Source organism: Heptranchias perlo, unplaced genomic scaffold (genome assembly GCF_035084215.1).
Source record: "Heptranchias perlo isolate sHepPer1 unplaced genomic scaffold, sHepPer1.hap1 HAP1_SCAFFOLD_163, whole genome shotgun sequence".
Classification (NCBI taxonomy): domain Eukaryota; kingdom Metazoa; phylum Chordata; class Chondrichthyes; order Hexanchiformes; family Hexanchidae; genus Heptranchias; species Heptranchias perlo.
Window position 1 is genome coordinate 601,577 of NW_027138892.1, and position 22,866 is coordinate 624,442.

The 22,866-nt window shown below is 44.9% G+C and overlaps 3 protein-coding genes across 4 annotated transcripts in view; 1 reads left to right on the plus strand and 2 right to left on the minus strand.

Annotated features, from left to right (window-relative positions):
• The window catches only part of LOC137309379 (ferritin heavy chain, oocyte isoform-like), a 176,879-nt gene that overhangs the window by 150,040 nt on the left and 3,973 nt on the right, over positions 1 to 22,866 (plus strand). The window lies entirely within an intron of this gene.
• LOC137309392 (ferritin heavy chain B-like) lies at positions 13,666 to 16,478 on the minus strand. Its single transcript, XM_067977640.1, has 4 exons — positions 16,355 to 16,478; positions 14,946 to 15,092; positions 14,408 to 14,533; positions 13,666 to 14,054 (listed from the first exon to the last, which is right to left on the minus strand). The coding sequence occupies exons 1-4, from the start codon at positions 16,454 to 16,456 to the stop codon at positions 13,899 to 13,901; spliced, it is 531 nt and encodes a 176-aa protein (XP_067833741.1). The 5' UTR covers positions 16,457 to 16,478; the 3' UTR covers positions 13,666 to 13,898.
• Positions 19,145 to 22,432, minus strand: LOC137309393 (ferritin heavy chain, oocyte isoform-like). Its single transcript, XM_067977641.1, has 4 exons — positions 22,243 to 22,432; positions 20,618 to 20,764; positions 19,878 to 20,003; positions 19,145 to 19,453 (listed from the first exon to the last, which is right to left on the minus strand). The coding sequence occupies exons 1-4, from the start codon at positions 22,342 to 22,344 to the stop codon at positions 19,301 to 19,303; spliced, it is 528 nt and encodes a 175-aa protein (XP_067833742.1). The 5' UTR covers positions 22,345 to 22,432; the 3' UTR covers positions 19,145 to 19,300.

The window sequence follows — 22,866 nt, forward strand, 5'->3', positions numbered from 1 at the left end:
ATCGGAAGTGTTCCGCCTTGATCTTAATAGTTCTGTTGAAACCTGTGATTGAATCGAGTAGAGGATAAATGTAAAGAGCGCCTGTGGGGGAAAAGGAGCGATTACAGGCCATGAGCGGAAGGTCTTTCAAATTCTCGTGGCGCAGGACGCTGTGTGCGGAAACAGCAGATTTTAAACGCATGTGTCGGAAAGTAAAGTGCGATCTTGTGTGTGAGAAGAGCACAAGAAAGTTGTGCTTGAAGCTGCGCCCTTGAGGCAAGTTGCAGGTTGTCAGGAAAACTGCTATCGTGAAAGCTCAAAAATAAACCCAGAAACTGCTGGCAACACTCAGCAGGTCAGGTAGTATCTGTGGGGAGATACTCGCTTTACCAGGGGCGTCATTGTGCACTTTGATTAATACTAAAGACCTGTAGAAGATGGACGGGTTGCACCTCAACAAGGCTGGGACCAATGTCCTCGTAGGGATTTTACCCTTGACTTATCAGCGAGCGATACCGGCCTTTACTGGGCCTCAGCTATTTACAATGTATATGAGTGTAAAAAGATCTCTGACGCCAGCTCCGTGGGAAAGTAAGCTGTGAGGAGGACACAAAGTGTCTGCAAAGGGATACAGACAGGTTACGTGAGTGGACAAGGTGGCAGGTGGAGTATAATGTGGGGAAATGTGAGGTTATTCACTTTGATAGGAAGAATAGAAAAACAAAATGTTTTAAAATGGTGAGCAACTATTGAATATTCATGTTCAGAGAGACTTGGGTGTCCTGGTGCAAGAAACACAGAAAGTTAACATGTTGGTACAGCAAGCAATTAGGAAGGCAAATGGCATGTTGGCCTTTATTGCAAGGGGGCTGGAATACAAGAGTAAGGAAGTCTTGTTGCAATTGTACGGGGCTTTGGTGAGACCACACCTGGATACTGTGTACAGTTTTGGTCTCCTTATCTAAGCAAGGATAAACTTGCCTGAGAGGCGGTGTAACAAAGCTTCACTTGGAGATGAGGGTGATGATGCCTTTCCTCGTGGACTCTGCTATGCTGTCTGCCAGAAGCATATCCCCGTACACTTCCAGTCGGTCTGGGTCTATCCAGTCCCACAGAGCCAACGGCAGTTTCATGCCAGAGCGCCAGTACCGAATCTGCCCCGGTGACGAGGAGATGTCGACATATGTCTTCACCGCCTGGAGGTCATTTGGTGGGCGGATCGCCCGCCGTTTATACAAACCGCGGGAATTTCCCTGCCGTTCATTTCAATGGGAATCAGAATGGTCTTGGGCTGTAGCACAAAATGGGTGATAGCGGATAGGCCGCCCATCACACATCCCACCTGATATTCAGTTCCCTTGACTTCAGTGGGACTTGACTGAATATCAGGAGGAAGCTTCATCGAGCGATACCGGCCGTCAGGCGGTACCGTCCAGGAAGAATTCCTGCCCCAGGTGGTTTTAATAACGAGCGGTCAATCTGCAAGGCCAGTTTTACAACAGATCACCAAGCGGAAAATGTACCCCAGAGAGTCTGTAATTATTCGTTCTGGGAACTGAAGTATATAGAAATTCAAGACAATAAATTTTCTGAATTTGTACATTTCCTGTGACCAGAACCCCGACCATCTCCTGTGGAACAAACGGATTTGTGTTAACATTGCAGAGAATCCATTGGAAATCCACATTGTGAATTGAAACATTCAGCATTGTACAAATTCCGGATTGGTGTCGGTCATTCAAACATTATCACAGACACTCGCTTTATTTCATCTTATTCATCTCTCTCCCACTGTGAGATAAATATCTAACCCTCTGACACCAAAATCAACGAGCGACATTTGTTTTCATCACGTTCATCGCGAAGAACTAATGGATAATCTTTAGTACAGCTGATTCAGACACTCTGAGAGGTCTCTTTGGGACTCTGTGAATGATCAATAAATGGATTGAAAAGGGCAGGTCAGTTAAAATCTGATTTTTTTACCGTATTAACAAACAGCCAAGTGATTAGGAGATTCTAATTGCCAGTTTAGTGCAGACACCATGTGATGAGTTCAGCACTCACTCGAAAGCAAACTGAGAGCTGGTCTGTTTCTGGCTCTGTGATATTGGAAGGAGTGACTGGTCGTGTTTCAGGGGTCTGTGTTGTGCTGATGACTGGAGCAGAAAAAACATATTTGGGCTGAAATCTACACCTGATTCTTCGATGCCTCGTGTGTTTGGACCTTTTGAACATCTGCTTTGCTCAGACAGCCTGTCATTGTCCTTCTTACAGAAACAAATATATGGAAAATATACAATCCTAGAATCTCACAGCACAAGAGGCCATTCGACCCATCGTGCAGTGGCCAGCTCTTTGAAGGATGTAACCGATTACTCCCATTCCCGTGCTCTTTACCCATAAACTTTGTAATTTTTACCTTTTCAAGTATTTATCCAATTTTCCTTTTAAAGTTACGATTGAATCGAGCTCCACCATCCATTAAGGCAGTGCGTTCCAGATCATAACAATTCGCTGTGTAAAAAATCTCCTTATCTCCCTTCTAGTTCTTTTGCCAATCATCTTAAATCTGCGTCCGTTGGTTGCCGACCCTCCCGCCAGTGGGTGAAGTTTCTCCTTATTTACTCGATCAAAACCCCTCTTAATTTTGAACACGTGGATTACTTCTACCCTTAACCTTCATTGCTCGAAGCAGAACAATCCCAGGTTCTCGAGTCTCTCCACACAACTAAACCCCATCCCTGGTATAATTCTGGTAAATCTCCTCTCCATCCTCTCCAAGACCTTGACCTCCTTAATAAATTATAGTGCCCAGAATTGGACACAATACTTCAGATGAGGCCTGAACAATGATTTATAAACGTTTCACATAACTTCCTTGCTTTTGTGCTCTATTTCTCTATTATTAAGCCAAGGAACCGGATGCTGTTTTAACGGTTTCACCAACTTGTGCTGCCGCCCTCCGCTCTAATCCCATTGCCCGTCTCTCGGTCCTGTCCCCGGGCTCGGGGACTCTCGGCCGGTCCAGGGCCCTTTAAGAGGGACGCGCCACACTGCGCATGTGCGCCGTTTATTTAAATCAAACCGCGCGATTCAAAGGAAAAGTGACGTCAGTTTCCGTCACAATAAAAACCGCTCGTTCTCAACCGAAAAAACGGAAAGTTTGTCTCGCGACACAACAGGAAGCGGTCGCTGATCCGGCGGGTGATGTGCGCATGTGCGAACATTCTCCCAGAGTGCAGCGCGGCCTGTCTAACAGATGGGGCCTTTTCTCTGCCGCTCTGCATTGTGGGAGATTCGGCCGCCATGACGGGCCCGGGTCACCGAGTTCATCCAATCACAGGTGAAGCTTCCCGGATTGGTGGAACCGACAGAGTGCAGGTGGTCTGTGGAGCGAGAGAATCTCTGAGAAGAGGGGCAGCCAATTGGGGAAATCACAGGAGGTGGTGACCGGTCATAAACCCAATCGGTGAATGACGGATTGAACCAAGGAAAGGAATGAAGAAACTCGACTGGGACCTGTGGGAACAGGCGGACTAATAAATTTAACCCGTGTCCAGTTCAGGTCACCACATTACAGGAAAGATGGGATTGGACCAGAGAGGGTCCAGAGGAGATTTACAAGGATGGTCCAGGACTGGAGAATTTTAGCTGTGAGGAAGGATTGGATCGGCTGGAGTTGTTTTCATTGAAACAGAGGATGCTGAGGGGGGATTTAATTGAGGTGTATAAAATTATTGGGGGCAACGCGGACTGCGTCACTTCAAGGCGGCAACTCACCCCCACCTTCTCAAAGGCAAATGGGATGGGCAATAAATGCTGCCCTTGCCAGTAACACCCACATCCCATGAACAAATAAAAAAAGAATATGAAGGTCCTATATCCCTTAGCAGAGAGGACAATAACCAGGGGGCATATATTTCAAATAATTGGAAGAATTCGAGGGGATCTGGGGATAATTTTTTTCACCCAGAGGGTGGTGTGGGTTTGAACCTGACTCGCTGAAAGGGTGGTAGAGGCAGAAACCAACATCGCTTTTTATAAGTACTTGGATGCGCACTTGAAGTCCCGTCACCTGCAAGGCTGCGGACCAAGACCAAGAGTGCGATTAGGCTGGATAGCTTTTTCAGCTGGCACAGACAATGGGCCGAATAGCCTCCTTCTGTGCTTTAAATTTCTATGATTCTATAACCCCAAGGTTCAAATGTAACATGGCAAAAGATACATGTCTACGGTTCAAAAAAATATCTTTATAGGGAGGGGACAATGTAGAGTTCTGCCCGAAAATGTTGTTCACACAGACTCCATGAATTATTTTAAATGGGAATAATAGTGGAGGCACCTTGGAACAGAGGAACATTAAATTGGATGAGGGGGCGAGAGGAAAGTCACCTGTTTCTGTCCTGTAAGATCCTAAGCTTCATTGAGAATGAATTCATGAAGCATTTCTACATGGTATTTTGTTGCAACATTTTAAAAATACCCCAAAGTAGTTCTCCTGGTGTCCTGGCCAGTATATCCAGTTTGTAAAGCCTCCCTGAAATGTTTACATGTAAATCAGACAATAGTCAGAAGAGGGTAGGATGGCCCTACACGACACTACTATGTATTGTCATCTATTGGGTTTAATGTTTCCTAACATTATTTATCAATAGTGTGAGGAAGCTCAGAGTGAAAGTGAGGAGGGGCCGTCTGACTGCAGTTTCCACTGGAAGAAAAATCACCTTGTGTGCAGTGAGCAGAAATGAATTGCTATTGTTAAAAGTTCCCACTAACTTATTGTGATTCTACTGCAACAGAACGAGCCTGGATCTCCTGCTGTGTTTAAACACTAAACTTCAGTGATTATAGCTTAAGTAAAATATTACTATGATTTGATTTAAATGGAGAAGTGGTTTCCACCTGCCAAAGAATGTTGTCTGAAGCGAGGGTGTTTACTGCTAACAGCTCCCATCCTGTTTAATAGACCCCCTGAATGTCTGATTTACCAAAAAGAAAAACCCAGCTCAGTAAAGATAAACAAATATGCTCTTATTAAATCTGAAGAACATTTTATGAACAAATTTCAGTATTTCAAAGGCAAGGTTGTCCCAGACATGGATTGTACCCAATTCACTTTAAAGTTAAAAAGACACAGCCAGTTTAACGACCAGGGGACATAACCTCGAAGTTCGAATTAGGACTTTCAGGAATGAAGTTAAGAGACACTTCTACACACAACGAGTGGGAGAAGTTAGGAACACTCTTCCACAAATGGCAGTTGATGCTAGCTCAATTGTTTAATCTATTATCTCAGGTTAAAATTTTGTTAATCAAAAAGGTAAGGGATATGACTAAGGCAGGTATATGGAGTTATGTCACAGATCAACCATGATCTCATTGAATGGTGGACCAGGCGAGAGGGGCTAAATGGCCAACTCCTGTTCCTATTGCCACCCCTCAAATATAGTGAATGGTAAACAATAACGTAATCTGAAAAATAGGACTAACTACTTACAATACAATCCTGAGGGCCTGCCGTGAGGGGAAGCTGAGGATTACGAAACTTCAGTCTGTGCTCACGAGAAGACAGGTGAAATTCAAATCCAACAGAGGTAAATCACAACCGCTGGGCTCCCCGTCCCTCGCACTCTGTGCCTGTACCCAATGAGCACAACATTGCCCCCTGTGAACATTAATCTTTACACTGGGCATTGGAAATTTACTTGGAGCCCCAGCCCAACAAAACAAAGATCTTCACACCAGGGGCAGAGATCTTCAATCTTGGAAGAGAGTTCAAGTCCACCCACTTTCAATCCTATTGGTGTTTGGACAATTAGCTCCAAATGGGAAAGTTTAGGAGTTTGGAGCCCATGTGCGGATTCGAGTGATCAATGGCCACAGAGCACCAAGGGAATGATTGGGCAGTCAACCACCCGGCACCAGGACTTCAGGCCAGTCCCACTGTCCCTTCAGAGCTCATTGACCTGCACAATGAGGGCCTGGCAAGCCTTCACCCATTGCTGCAGCCATCCCTGGACTGGGCCTGGATACACTATTACCAGCCATTCTGCCACTAGTTACATGGACCCATTTCAACCCATTTCACTAACAGGAGGAACTGACGGAGGAGTGCAGTGTGTTACTAACACAGTATTGAGCACTCATTGTGTCGTTGACTGGAGACAGTGAGAAATGAGCAACCAGCCATTAGAAGATACAAGTGGTCACTGCTTTATTGGTCATTTGATAACTAGTTAAACTGGGTTTGCTTGTGTTTCCTGTTCAGGAACAAGGCAATCCAAGAAGCAGAGATCAGAGAGACAGCGCTCACAGTCAGGGCCAAGATCAGGACCACCTCAGACGCCACTCCTATAAAGCAACAAGAAACCAATGGTTAGTGAAGGAAATCCTGAGGGGAAAATGGAAACTAGCAGTTGGCCAACTCACCACCTGGAGACCTCTCCTGCATCCTTTGCTCAAGCTCATTAAGGGGCTCAGTTGCCAGGTCTGTCACATGAGGATCCAGAATGACCAAGGGTCCAAGTAAGGCCTCACCCTCCCACTTCAACTCAGCATCACTCTCTGCAATATCAAACATTCCAGTTAGAGGGTAAAGGGTGACCTCCAACAATCAAGAGGATCAATGTCCTACCAGGTCCAGATACAAGATCCCTCCTTCCTCTGGAATCAACGAGGAAATCCCTTGTGGCACTGCAGTTGCCCAGATGACAAGAGGCACACACGTCATTGGTTGATTCTTCCAATGGGGTCCAGCTCAACCAGAGAATCAGTTTATCAACCAGGTTGTCCATCACCCTTCAATCAACACATCCCTGAACGAGAGAGGGAACTTACATATTCTGGAAAGTACAAGCCTTGTTCATGGAATCTCTCCGATCCACTGCAGCAACTTTCAGGTGACAGGTGATGAAAATCTGAGGGACACATTCAATACAAGTTGTTATTTAGTGACCTCCTCCCAACATGGGGAACCCAATGTTTGGCTTCCTCTTACCAAGGAACGGTCATCTCCAAAGAAGCGGAACGCATCCAGATCAAACTGGAGTTCGTCCAGCTCACGTTCACCTCTTGGCAACACAAAGGTTGAAAAGGAGTCCTCAGCTTTGCTGTCCAGGAGGCAACTGAAGAAAGATTTAAAAAGGGACAAAGTGAATTTAGTGAACCGATTGAGACAGAACCAGCTGGAGAAAGCAGAGAGCTCCTTACCCATGGGAGTCAATGATGTTGTATCTTGGGGTGGAATCCTTGTCTGGGCTCAATGTCGCTGCACAGCTGTCAATGTAGAGCTTCAAGGGCATGTGGTTGGTCATTGAAACAGAGGCCTCAATGTGAATGAGGTCACCCAGGTAGTAGACAGTCGAGGTGCGCTCTGAAAGCCAGTCATCTGAAGTACAAGAGGACAAGGGTTGGAGACAGTGGGTGTAACTCCCAGTGGGAGACGACAGAAAAGCACTCGCCATCCACCCATCACATACCGTTCATAAGACGCAGTGAGAATGACAGAAGTCCTTCTCCAGACTTGGTAGAGCGGAATGGGATCCAGGTGGGCTTGATAGGGTCACTGCTCACATTGCCCTTCCTGAAAGGAGAGTACAGTAATTTCAGGACAACTTCACAGAACTGCACCTGCTGTAGACCTTATTTGCAATAGAGTAAAGATTCTTACCTAAAATAGTGGCACTCAATGGGAATGACTGCTCCATTAGTTCTCACAATAACAGATCCACGAGCATTTGGGGTGTGGTTCAGGTGGGTGGTGTCGACCAGGAAATCGCCAGCCATCTGAAAGACATCAGGTTAAGGAATGAAGAGCTGGTCTCATTGAACAAAAGCTATTTCTGGTCATTTTCCTACCCTGTTAAGCAGCAGTTTGAGGGGTTTCAGCTGCTCCTCAATGACACATGATTGAAGTAGCTCCACCATTGGTAGAAGTTGCCTGGAGCAGCCTCTGTTACTCTGCACAGTCCACCTTCTATTACAGGGGACTTCAGGCCTGCAGTCAGAAACCCCTGAAATGATTGGCACTGCCAGATTTGATGAGCATTCTTTCCCATATAGATTAGAGCTTTCACCTTAAGGGGCTCAAGTTACCCCTGATATGGAGCACAAAACACAACATCACTTTTAAATCTCATCTGTGTCCGTGGAATCAATGGTATTGGCAGGTGTAAGAACCAAAAGTGGAGTTCCCCTTTAATACATTGTATCCCAATTATTGTTCCACTTGTTTCATCTTTCAAGGGAAGTCTCAACAGGAACTTCCACACTGAACATTCATTGACCACAAGTTGAGGCAACAGGCCTGAATATCCACAGGAAGGAACGGAAAAGATAAATCAATTGAGGCACAAAAGAACAGAGTGGTTTGGAGAAATGCAGGTGAAGGTTCAAGGTCAATAGAATTGAATCTCAGAGTTCGAGAGCAGCAATGACCCATTTAAGAAAGATGCAGTCCCTCAGTGACAAGTTGAAGTTCTTTTTAAATATAAAGCGAAGATTGACATGTCAACATAAAGAAGTAGTTTCACACAGGGTGATACTTCACAGTGGGCAAAAATTTATACACAGATTTCATTCAGGGATCTCCTCAGTGGCTGGAGTTTCCCCCGATGTTAATGAGTTCAGAGTGGGCAGTAATCTACACAGTGAAATTGGAGCAAGAGTTGAGGAATCACATTACCTGCAATCTGCTGCCACATTCATGGAGCCCATAATCAAAGAGGACAGTGTGGTTCTGAGAGGAGATCCCAGTTGGCCGATAACCTGCTGTCCCCAGGGTCAGGTCAGCAGCTTTAATCAGGTGCCTGGTTCTAAATAAATCCATGTCTCCCCTCACCAGCAGGTTCTGCTCTCCACACTGCACCATCACAGTCTGCAGTGGAGACAGACTTCTCCCCTCAGACACACTGAAATGGGAACCAAAGGGAGGGACAGGGGGAGGGACTCTCTGGGGCACAGGGGTGGGTTTTACTCTTCTCCATGGAAATCTCTGGCCTACAAACTGTTGCCAAATATCAGAGCAACAAACCACTCCAACTAACACCAGCACCGGGAACAAACCTCTCACTACAAAATCCCCCATGATACCAAATAACTCAACTATCACTTTACCCACCAACCAGCACACTTTTTTTTCTTTTTTTTGTGTTTTTTAGGCCCCCCTTTTATAAGAAGGGGGGGGGGGTGTAGGGTGTGCTTAAGTACTAAAAACCAAATAAAACGAAATCAGGCATCAAATTAAAATTTTATTTTCCTCGTCCAGGATGCACTCCAGCCCCTGCGGTGCCCACCGGTCGCGGAAAGCCTCAAGCGTACCGGCAGACACCGCGTGCTCCATCTCCAGGGCCACCCGGGCGCGGAGCATTCCGCGGAAGAGAGGCAGACAGTCCGAGCGACCGCCCCCACGGACCGCGAGCATCCTGGACCTGTGAATATCCAGGATGCACTCCAGTTTCGTCTAGTTTTCTGGTGGGTCAGTGGCAGGTGGACTCCCTGCCGGAGGAGCTCAGGCCTTTCGCCTGGAGTACCACGCACCTCCGGTACCTGGGAGTCTACCTCGGCCCTGCCGAGGAAGCCTGGCCGGCGAACTGGGAAGAGCTGGAGGCCAAGGTCGCCGCTCGCCTGGCGCGCTGGACAGGACTGCTCCGAGTGTTATCCTACAGGGGTCGAGTGCTGGTCATAAACCAGCTGGTGGCCGCCATGTTGTGGTACCGGTTGATCACTTTGACCCCACCCCCCGAGTTTGTCGCCAAGATTCAGAGGAAGTTCGTCGACTTCTTCTGGGCCAGAGGGATACACTGGGTCGCTGCCGCGGTCCTGAGTCTCCCGCTTAGGGAGGGCGGTCAGGGGCTGCTGTGCGTCCGCACCCAGGTGGCAACTTTCCGCCTTCGGACGCTGCGGCGATACCTGTACGTTGAGCATCCTCTTAGATGGCGTGCGCTGGCGACGTATTTTTTCCGCCAGCTGCACGGCCTGAACTACGACACGCAGCGCCTGTTCGTCTCGCTGGTGGGCGGCCGCATGTCTTTGCAGGAGCTGCCTGTCTTTTACCAGGATCTGCTCAGGGTCTGGAACATGGTCGCCTCCGGTCGGGGCTCTCGCCCGTCAGGGGTAGCGGCCGTCCTGCAGGAGCCGCTGCTCGGGAATCCGTTCCTCCGTGATATCGGCTTCGGCCACTCGCGGCTGTCGGTGCGGAGGGCCGTGGCCGGTCGGGTGACCAGAGTCAGGGACGTCCTGGATGGCGGTGGGTCGGGTTGGTTGGAGCCGTGGGCGCTCGCCGCACGGATGTCCTCGTGGCGTGCCGGGGACGCGGCCATCGCCATCCGGGCGTTGAAATCGGCGCTCGGCCCTGACTCCACTCGGGGTGTGGAGGCGGCTCAGGCGTGCGGAGCCATCCCGTCCGACCTGACCCCCGTTCGGACGGAGTTCCTCCTCGGCGCCAAATCCCGGAACCTCCCTCGGGGGGCCGCGCCTCACAACTTGAGCCGTCTCTCGGAAATTCCCTCCGTGCCGTTTCAAACCGCGCGGAGGGATTTCCTGTACGGGCTGCTCCTGCACACCATCCACTTCCTCGCCCTCGTCTCTCGGCCGGACACGCCCTGGTGTACCATCCTGCCGTCCGGCGGAGACGGGGGTTCCCAGTGGTGGGCTCTCTACTCAGGGATCCTCTCGTGTTCCATCGGGGATCTGGGGTGGAGAGTGTTGCACGGAGCAGTCGCGTGCAACCGGCTGTTACGCCATTTCACGGACACCCAGGCCGCTTGTGATTTCTGCGGCCTGGAGGAGTCCGTGTTCCATCTGTACACTGGGTGTGGGAGACTGCAGCCCCTGTTCCATTATTTGGAGGGGCTGCTCCTCAAGTTCTGGCTGCACTTCAGTCCCACGCTCCTGATCTTTGCCCGCCCGGTGAGGAGGGGGGCGGGCAGGTCGGTGGACGTTCTCGTGGGCCTGCTCCTGGGCCTGTCCAAGGTGGCCATCCACAGGTCTAGGATGATCGTGGTCCGTGGGGGCGGTCGCTCGGCCTGTCTGCCTCTCTTCCGCGGAATGCTCCGCGCCCGGGTGGCCCTGGAGATGGAGCACGCGGTGTCTGCCGGTACGCTCGAGGCTTTCCACGACCGGTGGGCACCGCAGGGGCTGGAGTGCATCCTGGACGAGGAGAATAAAATTTTAATTTGAACACTTGGTTTTGGTTTGTTTGGTTTTAGTATTTAAGCACACCCCACACCCCCCTTCTTATAAAAGGGGGGCCGAACAAAATAAAAAAAAAGAAAAAAGGAAAAAAAAAATCTGAAAGTGAAAAAAAAAAGAAAAAAAAAATCTGAAAGTTTCTCTTTCTTTCAATTTCTTGGAATCATAACTTTGAATTATTTGATAATAATTTGATATTTTCACTGAAGTGGCTTTTCATAATCTGGTCAAGTTTATTACTTGTTAGTGATTGTGATGTTGAGACAATATTCAAAGCAATCAAGTTGTCTTGAGTGAATTTGCAAACCATCCATTGGTCAGAGAAATGGAAATTCCATCCCATGGATGGTGTGAATCGTCCCCAGTTCTAATATAGAGAATGGGTGTGTCTGAGGATTGGCAGCATGGGGGCATCAACTGGGCAAAGCATTGTGGGATGCATCATTTTTAGTTTTGATTCTCATGAAATGTTGTTTGGTAAAATTCAGGATATTCAGCGAGAATGAGAGGCAGTGAAGATTACTGAATGCAATGTCACCCACACAAACATCTCCATTTGTGTCAGCTTTGGCTCAGTGGCAGCACTCTCACCTCAGAGTCAGAAGATTGTGGGTTCAAGTCATCATCCAGAGACTTGAGCACATAATCTAGGCTGACTAAGGGAGTGCTGTACTGTCGGAGGTGCCGTCTTTTGGATGTGATATTAAATCGAGGCCTCATCTGCTCTCTCAGGTGGACGTAAAATATCCCACAGCACTATTTCGAGGAAGAGCAGCGGAGTTCTCCCCAATATCTGGACCAATATTTATCCCTCAACTAACATCACTAAAACAGATTATCAGGTCAATATTTCATTGCTGTTTTTGGGTCCTTGCTGGAGGCAAATTGACTGCCGCATTTCTTACCTTACAACAGTGACTACACCTCAAAGGTGCGAACTATGCAGCAGTCAAAGCTACCAGATAATCCACACTGACTCGTAAAATTATGGCTCAACAACGTATGAAATGTGGTGACATTGATATCCCAAAAGTGCCTTTAGAGATCATAATATCCAACTATTACAGCACAGAAAGAAGCCATTCAGCCCATTGTGCCTATGCTGCCTCTTTGAAAGAGCTATCCAATTAGTCCCACTCCCCTGCTCTTTCCCCCTTCAAGTATTTATCCAATTTCCTTTTGAAAGTTATTAAATCTGCTTCCACCACCCGATGAGGCAATGCATTCCAGATCAGAACACTGAAAAAAGTTTCGTGTCACTTCTGGTTCTTTTACCAATCACCTTAAATCTGTGTTTGCTGGTTACTAACCGGTCTGCTACTGGAATCAGTTTCCCCTTATTTACTCCATCAATATAAAGATATTAACATGGACTGACTGAAGACGGCAATTCTATCACACCCAGTGCAAGTCACAAGTTCCTAAACTTCACTTGGAAACACTGGATAATTACAGCTACAGCATCAACATTTGAATCCATTCATAGGGGTGAAGGAGATGAATGGAGAACCCATAGGATTTGGAAAGGTTGATTACAATTTGGTATGGAACACACAATAGGACTATAGGCAAATCGACACACTTATGGAGGAGCTGATTGTATTGTGTTTATGAATTGATGGCATTGGGATGTGGAGTTTCAGGCAAAATATCTATTTAACTTGGTTTAAATGAAATGGTGATCCAGTAGAATTTAGAATTGTAATCTAGTATTAACTGCACAATGGGATAAATACAAATTGATAGATTTATGGATGAGCTGCTTATATTGGGTTTATGAATTGATGGAACAGTAGTGGTATGGAAGAGTTTAGGAGCCTTATCTATTCAACTTAATGGTTCAAGTTAGTTGTTTAGTGCATTTACTACGTCTCCCAGAAGGAAGATTTTGTTTGCTGGAGTTTAGTTCGAGGTATTTTTTCTGTACCATACCCAATTTATTATTCATGGGGGAGATTAACATGGGGGTGGGGGGGGGGTGCAGAAGATGAAAATGAAGGGAAATAGACAAACAGGGAACCTGCACTCCCCCATATGAGACCTATTTGACTGCAAACAAACAGTTTATTAGGAGTAATAGTGCGTGATTTCATAAGCAACCCCAACTACCTACTGAGGTCTGGAGCATCTTTGAAAAAAAAGCATCTGGATTGTTCTTCCCCAGGCAGATACTATTCTTTAAAAAATTGCCGATTGGACTGAAATTACCAGTTCACTTTCCTTGTGTTATATTGGAAAAAAATGTTACAGCAGCTGATTTTGCATCATTAATGAGTTAAACAGTTGATAATATGCAGTACTAATAGGAACAGTAACTCATTACTGTATTGTTCTTTGCATTGAAATCAGCAGTAATCATTTTACTGCATAAATACAATTTACACTCAAGGCAGAAACATTGGCCCTCAACACCCAAGTCACTACATTGATATGACCCCAGAAGAAAAAATGTCATAGGGCAGAATCTCACCCTAAAGCCAATACATAGCCCAATGTAATTTGTTACAACAGCTGAATTATGTTAATCTGAAAAATAAGCAATCACTCAATTTACAAGGAGCCAAAACCCAGTCTTCTGTAACAGTTTATTTCCAGTTACTATTACATTTCACATCAAGAGCCCAGGTCTCACAGCTCTTAGTACAAAGTCACCATTCCTACAGGATAGGGGTTCTTCAGACTATAAACAGGAGTACTGAACAATAAGCTTTATCCCTGCAGTCAGTTCAATCACTCTCCCCCAGGGTGAGCTTGTCAAACAGGTACACTCCCATGCCATTCTCAGGGGCTCCCAGTCTCTTCAGGTTGGTGATGTGATCTCCAAGCTTCTTGATCATCTTCACTTGTTCATCCAAGTAGTGGGTCTCCAGGAAGTCACACAACTGGAAGAAAAGATGGAATATAGTTATGTCCAGTAAGAGATGGAGGAAGAACTGAGCTTCTCCAAGGGTTTGGATTTTAATCTTCTTGGTCTGGAGGATAGTCAAGTGGTGCACTTTAGATTGATGCATTTTATACAGTAACTTTGCTCTATTAAGTGCTTAGATCCTGGGATCAGATACATTTACTTCCAATGCAGACAGTAGGGCAATCTCCCTTTCCTGTCTCCCCTCCCCAATAAAATTTGAGCATGACACCAACAAAGCTATTGGGTATGAAGATCTTTTGAATAGGCTCAAGGACAGTAAATTTCCACCACCTCGAACTTACCCAAAGGCCCACATTAAAAACTTACATGAGGGTCTGTCCTCTCAGTGGAGAGTTTGTGCAGATCCAGCAGACTCTGGTTCACATTCTTCTCCATCTGCAGAGCTCTCTGCATCGCCTCCAGACCATTGCTCCACTCATCCTGCTCTGGCTTCTGAAAAGGGAATCAGGTCTCAGCCAGTTCACTTAATGGATTAAACAAAATACACAAGAAAGTACTGAAGGAAAATAGGGGTGAAAAGCAATCAGATGTCCATGTTGCCATGAACCAATTGTCCCAAGAATATAGAATTACACCACCACAACCACGAGTCAAATAGTATAAATGTCTTTAAGGAGAAGTACTGAGGGAGACAGTAATAGATGGATGTGATGATAGGGCAAGATGAAGGTGGGAGGCAGCTCATGTGGAGCATAAACACCAGCATAGACCAGTTGGGCTAAATGTCCTGTTTCTGTGCTGGACATTCTATGTAATTATGTGCATTAGAACAAATTGCTTTAGAAATATTTAAAATTGTCCATTTAAGGGGAGCCATTCAGAAGGCCACTCCATTAAATCTAACCTTGATATCCTCCAAGATGACTCGGCTCCCACGCTGATTCTGGAATTTCAGCAGTTTCTCAGCGTGCTCCCATTCCTCATGCGACTGCTCCTTGAAGAACTCAGCAAAGTGACGCAGGGCAACATCATCCCGGTCAAAGTAATAGGACTGGTGAGATCAAAAGTAGTTGGGTATCAGAATTATCATCATGGGTATTGTACATAAAGCCAAACTCAATATTTTGCTTTCTGTCAAAGGTTCAAGTCTCACTGAGCTTGTAGGCAGATGGTTCTGAAAACTAGCACAGGCTGACTTGCTTCACTAACCTGGTAGTGAGATAATCTCACTCCTAGCAATAGGGAAGCTGGCCAATGGAAAATTACCAATTCAGCTTTGAACATGCTCAACACAATATTTCACTTTAATCTTCACACCCAAGACTGAATTATATGTCTAGACATTAGTGAAGGAACGTAAAAGCTTACATCCTTTTCATGACTGAAATTTGAAACAAACCCCTTTCTACAACTACCACAAACAGCATTAACTTAGCACCTTCAACACTAAACATCAAGGCATTTCAGAGGAGAAACAGATACCAAGCAGTAAGAGTTGCATGACTAGAAACTGTTAGCATTTGAATGCTTTGAGAGACAGACAGAGGTAGGAAGGCAAAGGGATTAACAGTTACACTGAGTAGGACCAAAATGACTGAAGGCCCTACCACCAATAGAGCAAAGGCAGAGAGAGAAGACAGACAGGGACAAGCTGGTACTTAAAAAGTGAAGGTTCAGAGCATAGAAACAGAAGTGGGACATACAGCCATTTGAGCCAACTCAATGATTTAATTAGAACATGGATCTGTACATCAACTCATCCTTCAATACCCTGACCCAACAAAAGATTTCAGTCTTGAAAGCACCAATTAATCCCCAACATCCACAGACTTTCAAGGGAGAGAGTTCTCGATTTCCAGTACCTTTGAGGGGAAAAGTGCTTCCTCACTTACCTCCTAAATGGACTAGCTCTAATTTAAGATTATGACCCCCCCCCCCACATTGCAAGGAGAATGTGGGGAAAGACTGTGGAGAGATGTAGAATAGAGGGTAAGAAATATGAATCCCAGGCATTGAATGCAGCGTGTATTGCAAAACACAACTTCATTAGAAAGCTCAGACACCAGGAAAGTGAACAATTGAGATTTAAGATATAGAATGTGGTGCAACTACTGCAAGGAAGAGGGAGACATTTTGATAATGACTGTACAATAAATCACATTATATTACAGCTTTAAAAAGACACTCACCATCCATCAATTGGGGGGAGGGGTGCAGATTAGAGAAAAGGCAATAGATGAGTTGGAGAAAACAGAATTTTCTAATTTCACATTAGAATCTCCATTGTGAAGGCATCAAAGAAACAAAACTCACCATGGAAAGATAAACATAGGAGGAATAGAGCTCCATATTGATCTGCTTGTTGACACCATCCTCACACTCCTTGTGATAGTTCTGACACACTTGGGAAGCCATCTTTAAATTAACTTTAACAAAACTAAACAACTCTATTGAAGCAAGAAACTGAAAAACAGCCACTCAAAGCTCCATATTTATACTGCTGGTTAATCCTGGGCGTGGCAGCCTAGATGATGAGTGACAGTTGGCAATACCCAATCAGAAATTACATCCTCTCTCAGAACACCAATCAAGAAAAGGGAGGAGGGGAGATGACACCCAGAGCCAGTCAGAACTTTGAAGGAGGAGCATCATTGGCTGACAATTCAATAAAGATCCAATTGCTTTGACTTTCCTCAAACTGTAAAATCTGTTTCCGTGACCGGTGGGCACCGCAGGGACTGGAGTGCATCCTGGATCGATGTAATAAAATTATAATTTGACACTTATTTTGGGTTTATTGATTTACTGCACATAAACACAACCAAACCCCCCTCCCCTTCTTATAAAAGGGGGGCCTAAAACACAAAAAAAGGAAAAGCAAAAAAACCATGGCTGCTCTTCCATCCCACACTCCAAAGAAAAAAAAATCTGATCGTGACCATATTCTTGACCATAATCGACCTTTCTTTGATGGACCAATAAGGGAGACTCTGGGTTGCCCCAGGGTCACCAAACATAAACCATCACAAGTGGCCCTCTCAGGGCACCACTAATATTGGATGGTCCAATCAAACTGAAAAGATACCAAAATAAGCATCAAGTGCCACCAAAAACAACAGGATACTTTCCCAATTAAATCAGGATTCTATTATTGATGTCTGAAAGACAGTCTATACCCTGCGGTGCCCAGCGGTCGCGGAAGGCATCAAGCGTAACGGTGGACACCACATGCTCCCTCTCCGGGGCCACCCGGGCACTTGACCATAATGGACCAAATTGTCAATTGGTGGATCTGCCCCCATCCCATCGGTTATGGTCACTGATCGTGACGGTTCAAAGATCCAGAACCACAGGTTTAATTGTTGTTTGCGGGTCAGTGTCTTTGAATAATTCTGGATGGATCCGTGAGTTGGTTATTTGGCAAGTAGCTGCGGGTTTGAGGCAACATCCAAACAGATCAGAGCCTGTGAACAGCAACCAACAGCGAGTCAGGCGAATGGAAAGTGGGTGTGATGAACGTGTTAAACACAAGTCCTTCAATACTCCATCAATTCTAGGGTCAGTGAGCATCTGTACACACATCGGCTGGAAAGTGAAGGGGGCCACGGCATGTTGAGTTCTTGTTTTGTCATCATGACATTTTACAAACAATAAAATGCAGAGCACTCCACGGGGAAGAGACTGTGGACCATTGACTGAAGGGATTTGGGGTGGGGGGGGGGGGGGGGTTGGTGTTGGGAGGGATTGCGGTGAGAGGCAAACACTGTGTGTAGTGTTGGTTGTATATACAGTGAGCGACAGTGGTGAACAGACTATCTGGTATTTCCTGGGTTTGTTAATCCCTTGTTTCAATGATTAATCTCTTGTACTTTTTGGACAGTCAAACACCAAGTGGAAAGAGTCGAGTGGTGAATTTTCTCATTAGAAAGGGGAGTTACTGATATTTCCCTAAATCCGGTCAGGGAAGGATGGGGCCCCGTGGATATTTTGTGTTCCAGAGCACATCAGAATACTGTCGGATCAACAACAAACAGCAGGCTAAAAAAAAAATCAAAGGTGGAACCTAGTGAAGGAAAGATGAAGCAACGAAAAGTGGGGTCGATGGACTGATCTGATCATATGATCCCTGTGTGAGAATAACCTGAACATCACTGGTGCAAACTCAGTTAAAGCTTTAAACAGACCAAGTAGTTCGTGGTTTAGGATTTAATTAGATGGCTCTATTCTCCAACTCTTCAGTAGACTTGTAAGTGGCAGTTTTGGCAATTGGGATCTAGTGTTATTTGGTTCCAGGCCAAATAAGATTACACAAAGATTGTATTCGCAAGGAGAGGGGAATGGGGCAAGAACTGTTTAATGAAACAGAATCCAGCAAGGGAAACTTCGAGGGGCTCTTAGATTTGCAACAGCAAACGGAAGTATTTTAGAGGCTATGGGGTAGAGGATATAAAAGGTGCATGAGGTGAACAGAGACTGGAAAATAAAAATTGAGATTGAAACAAATAGCAGGAGCTGGACCAAAGTTCTGCACAGGAAGAAAAAGATGGGCTGAAGAGAAAGAGGAAAGAGCCAGGTAACCCTAGCAGGAGCAATTGGAGATTTGGTCTTACTTTGCTCCAGGATTTTTGTAACTACTTAAATTTGAATACCTGCTTCAGGGAACACTTCCCTCATGTCCTACAATGGACAAGTCAGCAGCAATGTGTGGGGTTGTTTATTCAGAAGGTTAACTACTGTAATCACCATTGATGCCCACATCCCATGAACGAATAGTAATAAAAAAATGCACACTCTCCAAAAGGGATTCAAGCCTATGTGGAGGAAGAGGTCTTACTGGAATCAGATTACACTTTAATCTCTACTACAGAACACCAAATATTGAAAGCTGTTAGGTACAAATCTAATTTTGGCCTGATGGCCATCCTAGGCTGCTACAAAACCAAATTAAGCCTTCTGGAGGGGAAGGGGTTAAAACATCCATGTGCCCAAACAAATCAGATTTTATCACGGTGACAACCTATTTCTTAGAATTTTTTTTTGTTTGACGCAAGGCCACGTGCATTGGTGTTAGAATGTGCTCAATTACTGAAGAAAAGGAACCAGTTCAACATCAAAATGTTTTATTTCAGCTGCAAGAACACTCAACTACAATGTTTGGAAGTTAATCTTAGACTTTGAATTCCATTCCCAGTTCAGAGAGATGGCAACATAAAACTTCAATACACAAGTTGAATATCTGCAACATGGACAACAGTCCAGTCACTCCTCCCCCAGGGTGTGCTGGTCAAACAGGTACACTCCCATGCCATTCTCAGGGGCTCCCAGTCTCTTCAGGTTGGTGATGTGATCTCCAAGCTTCTTGATCATCTTCACTTGTTCATCCAAGTAGTGGGTCTCCAGGAAGTCACACAACTGGAAAGGGAAAAATAAAAATCAAGCTAGCTACTTGAATCATTAGGTTCCTTTAATCTCACTTCCCTACTGGGGAATACTCAAGGTCTCATTACAAAATATGGCCAAGAGACTACGAGATCTAACTCCTTGCCCTCCCAGCCACTGGTATTGAAAATAAATGCTGCCCTGCCCCTCACCTAAAGTCAGTATCCATTTGAAGGTTCCCTTCAAGCCCAAGATATCTCAACCCTTGAAACAGATTGATTTCAAGGACAGATTTTAATGCTCACCTTCAGTAGATTTAAAAAATCTCAGATTTAGAAATGGAAAGTATTGAGCTGCATTCAGTCTGATGTGATTTTAAAGGACAGTGCTAAATTACACAATCCCAAATTAAAAATAAACCCAAAAGCTAAATGCCACTGATGCATTAAGGACTTACATGAGGGTCTGTCCTCTCAGTGGACAGTTTGTGCAGATCCAGCAGACTCTGGTTCACATCCTTCTCCATCTGCAGAGCTCTCTGCATCGCCTCCAGACCATTGCCCCACTCATCCTGCTCTGGCTTCTGAAAAGGGAAGTCTTTCAAGTCACAAAATGCTCAAGCTCCCATCTGCATCCCATGCAGTATTAATCTCAAACTAGCCTGAAACAAGAGGATGACTGGAGAGTGGAAGAAAATTGATTTTTGCCCTGATGTTAGCAACAAGTACTCTGTTCAGTTATAATGTAGAACATGTCGCTCATTAATGAGAAAACATCTTCTCTGCTGTGGAGAAATTTTCCACATTCTGAAAGCTGGATAGAGGCTGCACTGGGGACCAATCATTCAATATGAAAATAAGCCTCAATAAATTACATTTGGTCCAGTCATGAACTCAACAACTGGCAGGTGGGTCATTAACCAGAGGACACACATTGAAGATAATGGGCAAAAGAACCAGAGGAAAGATAGAGATTTCATATATAAAAACAGTGAATTGTTACAATCTGGAATGAAATGCCTGAAAGGGAAGCTGATTCAATAGCAACTGTCAGAACAGATTTTTATGTATAGAATCATGAAAAGGAATAATTTACAGCTCTATGGGGAAAGAGCAGGGCACGAGGGACTAATTGGATATTCTTTCAAAGAGCCAGCACAGACACTATGAGCCAAATGGCCTGATTCTATGAACAAACCTTGATGTCCTCCAAGATGATTCGGCCTCCACGCTGATTCTGGAATTTCAGCAGTTTCTCAGCGTGCTCCCGTTCCTCATGTGACTGCTCCTTGAAGAACTCAGCAAAGTGACGCAGGGCAACATCATCCCGGTCAAAGTAATAGGACTGTAGGCACAAGAGTCAATTAAACAATCATACCAAATTAAGATAGAGAACAAACATCAGTACAGTGATTTCACCATGGATCAGGGAACCAAGGAGTTTGATCATTTTTAAAGAGTACTCATATTTCCTAACTCAGTTCACCTGGTGAAAGTAGACAACAGGTGGCCAGTGGAGAATGGAATCACCTCAGTCTTTGACCACACTGAGCAACTCAACTTAAACCCAAGCTTGAGCTACTTGGCCATTCAGGTACCTCCTGCCCACATCTCAATTTATACAAAGCATTAACCAGGAAGTCACATGACAGGTCCTCCTTCAGTGTTGGATACTGTGACCAAGGTGCCGAAAGCCACCTGTTCCACCACAAGTGATTCAGAAAGACCAGGGTGCACAATTAGTTAATTAACTCATGCAATGAGTCTCCTCCTTTTAGAGGGTCTGTGTACTAGATCAGAACTTGTGACATTCCAAGAAAATAAGTTGTAACAGAGACAAACAATGTGAGAGGATAAAACTCAAATTAGTTCAGATCACTAAATTAGGGAAAATTTAGATGTACATTTGACATCTGAAAAACTTGTCCAAATCAATAATCTGAACTCACCACAAACCCCCATCCCCTATTCACATGTCAAGGATCAGCACAGCCCAAGGAGGGCTGACCTGCTTCGTTCATGGTCTTGCCCAGTCCCATGTGGTCCAGGAGAGGGAGCATGCAGTGTCCACCAGTACACTCATTTGAGGCCATGACCAGTAGGCACCAGTGAAGAGTGAGATATAAATTTCCTTTTGCTCAAATTAGGCTTTATGTTCATTGCTTTGTAGCAATTGGGCACTTTCCTGATAACAACAGAGAGCAACCCAATGTCAGCCTTACTTGATTAAAAAAGGCACACATTTCTCCACTGTGTTCTATACATTCCATCAATTACAAGTTTCTTGCTATTGTGCAGACAAGGGTTACACTCCATCCCAAACCTGAACAAAACTCCCTTCATTAAGCAAGAAACTCCACCCATTTTGAAAATTCTCAATTTGATTTTAGAAACTTTGAGAAGTTCAATTAAGCTTTTGGCTGGAAAAGACAGGTTACAAGATCAAGAGTATGTAGCTATGGCTAAGAATGCCCATGGATTTGTGTTTTGACTAAAGATTTCACCACAGGTGTTTCAAAGACCCCAACTATGGGCAAGTCACCTGTAACTCAAAAGACACTCACTGGCCAATGTACTGAATAGGATTTTTTTTGGGGGGTGGGGAATGCATTTCACAGTCTCAATGTAAACTCCAACATGGAAACTATATAAAAAAGGACCCAGACAATCCATTTGAAAGGATAATGAAACATCACAACGATAAAGATACTTAAAAGAAATATTAGAACAGCAAATTCAATTATTTTACTGAATTTAAAAGGTTAATTCACTAGAATTCAGTAAGTCTACATTAGTTAATAAGACAAAATACCCAAAGCTCACCATAGAAAGATAAACATAGGAGGAATAGAGCTCCATATTTATCTGCTTGTTGACACCATCCTCACACTCCTTGTGGTAATTCTGACACACTTGAGAAGCCATCCAAACTACTTTTTTTTAATAGACCAGCAACTGACTATAAACAATATGAACATAAGGACCTCAAACCTAAGCTGCTATATTTATTCTTTCAGACCCAACCCATCTTTAACTACAGGATGTGACATCACTGATGATAAATGTTTGGCAGCCAATCAAATAGCTGCTTTCTCATCACACGAACGGAAAAAAACCCGAACCCCTCCACCTGAAAAAAGTGGGGGGGGCCTAAAAACACCAAAAAAAAAGGAAAAACACACAAAAACCCAATATCTTCAGGATCCTCCTTTCATTCAATCACTTCTCTTGTTCTATTTCATAAGTTTCTTCACTTCATTTTAACCTGCTGTTTGTTTTTATTCTGTGACCTGTCTGTTTTTTAACCTCTCTTTCTAATGATTTCTCCCCCTGCTCCTCATTTGTTCTGTTCTTTTCTCCCCATCTCCCCCATTCCCCAGAATCCCACCCATTCCCATGTCCCCTTGTAACACTGTGCAGTCTGCAGCCTGTGTGTCCATGTCCCTG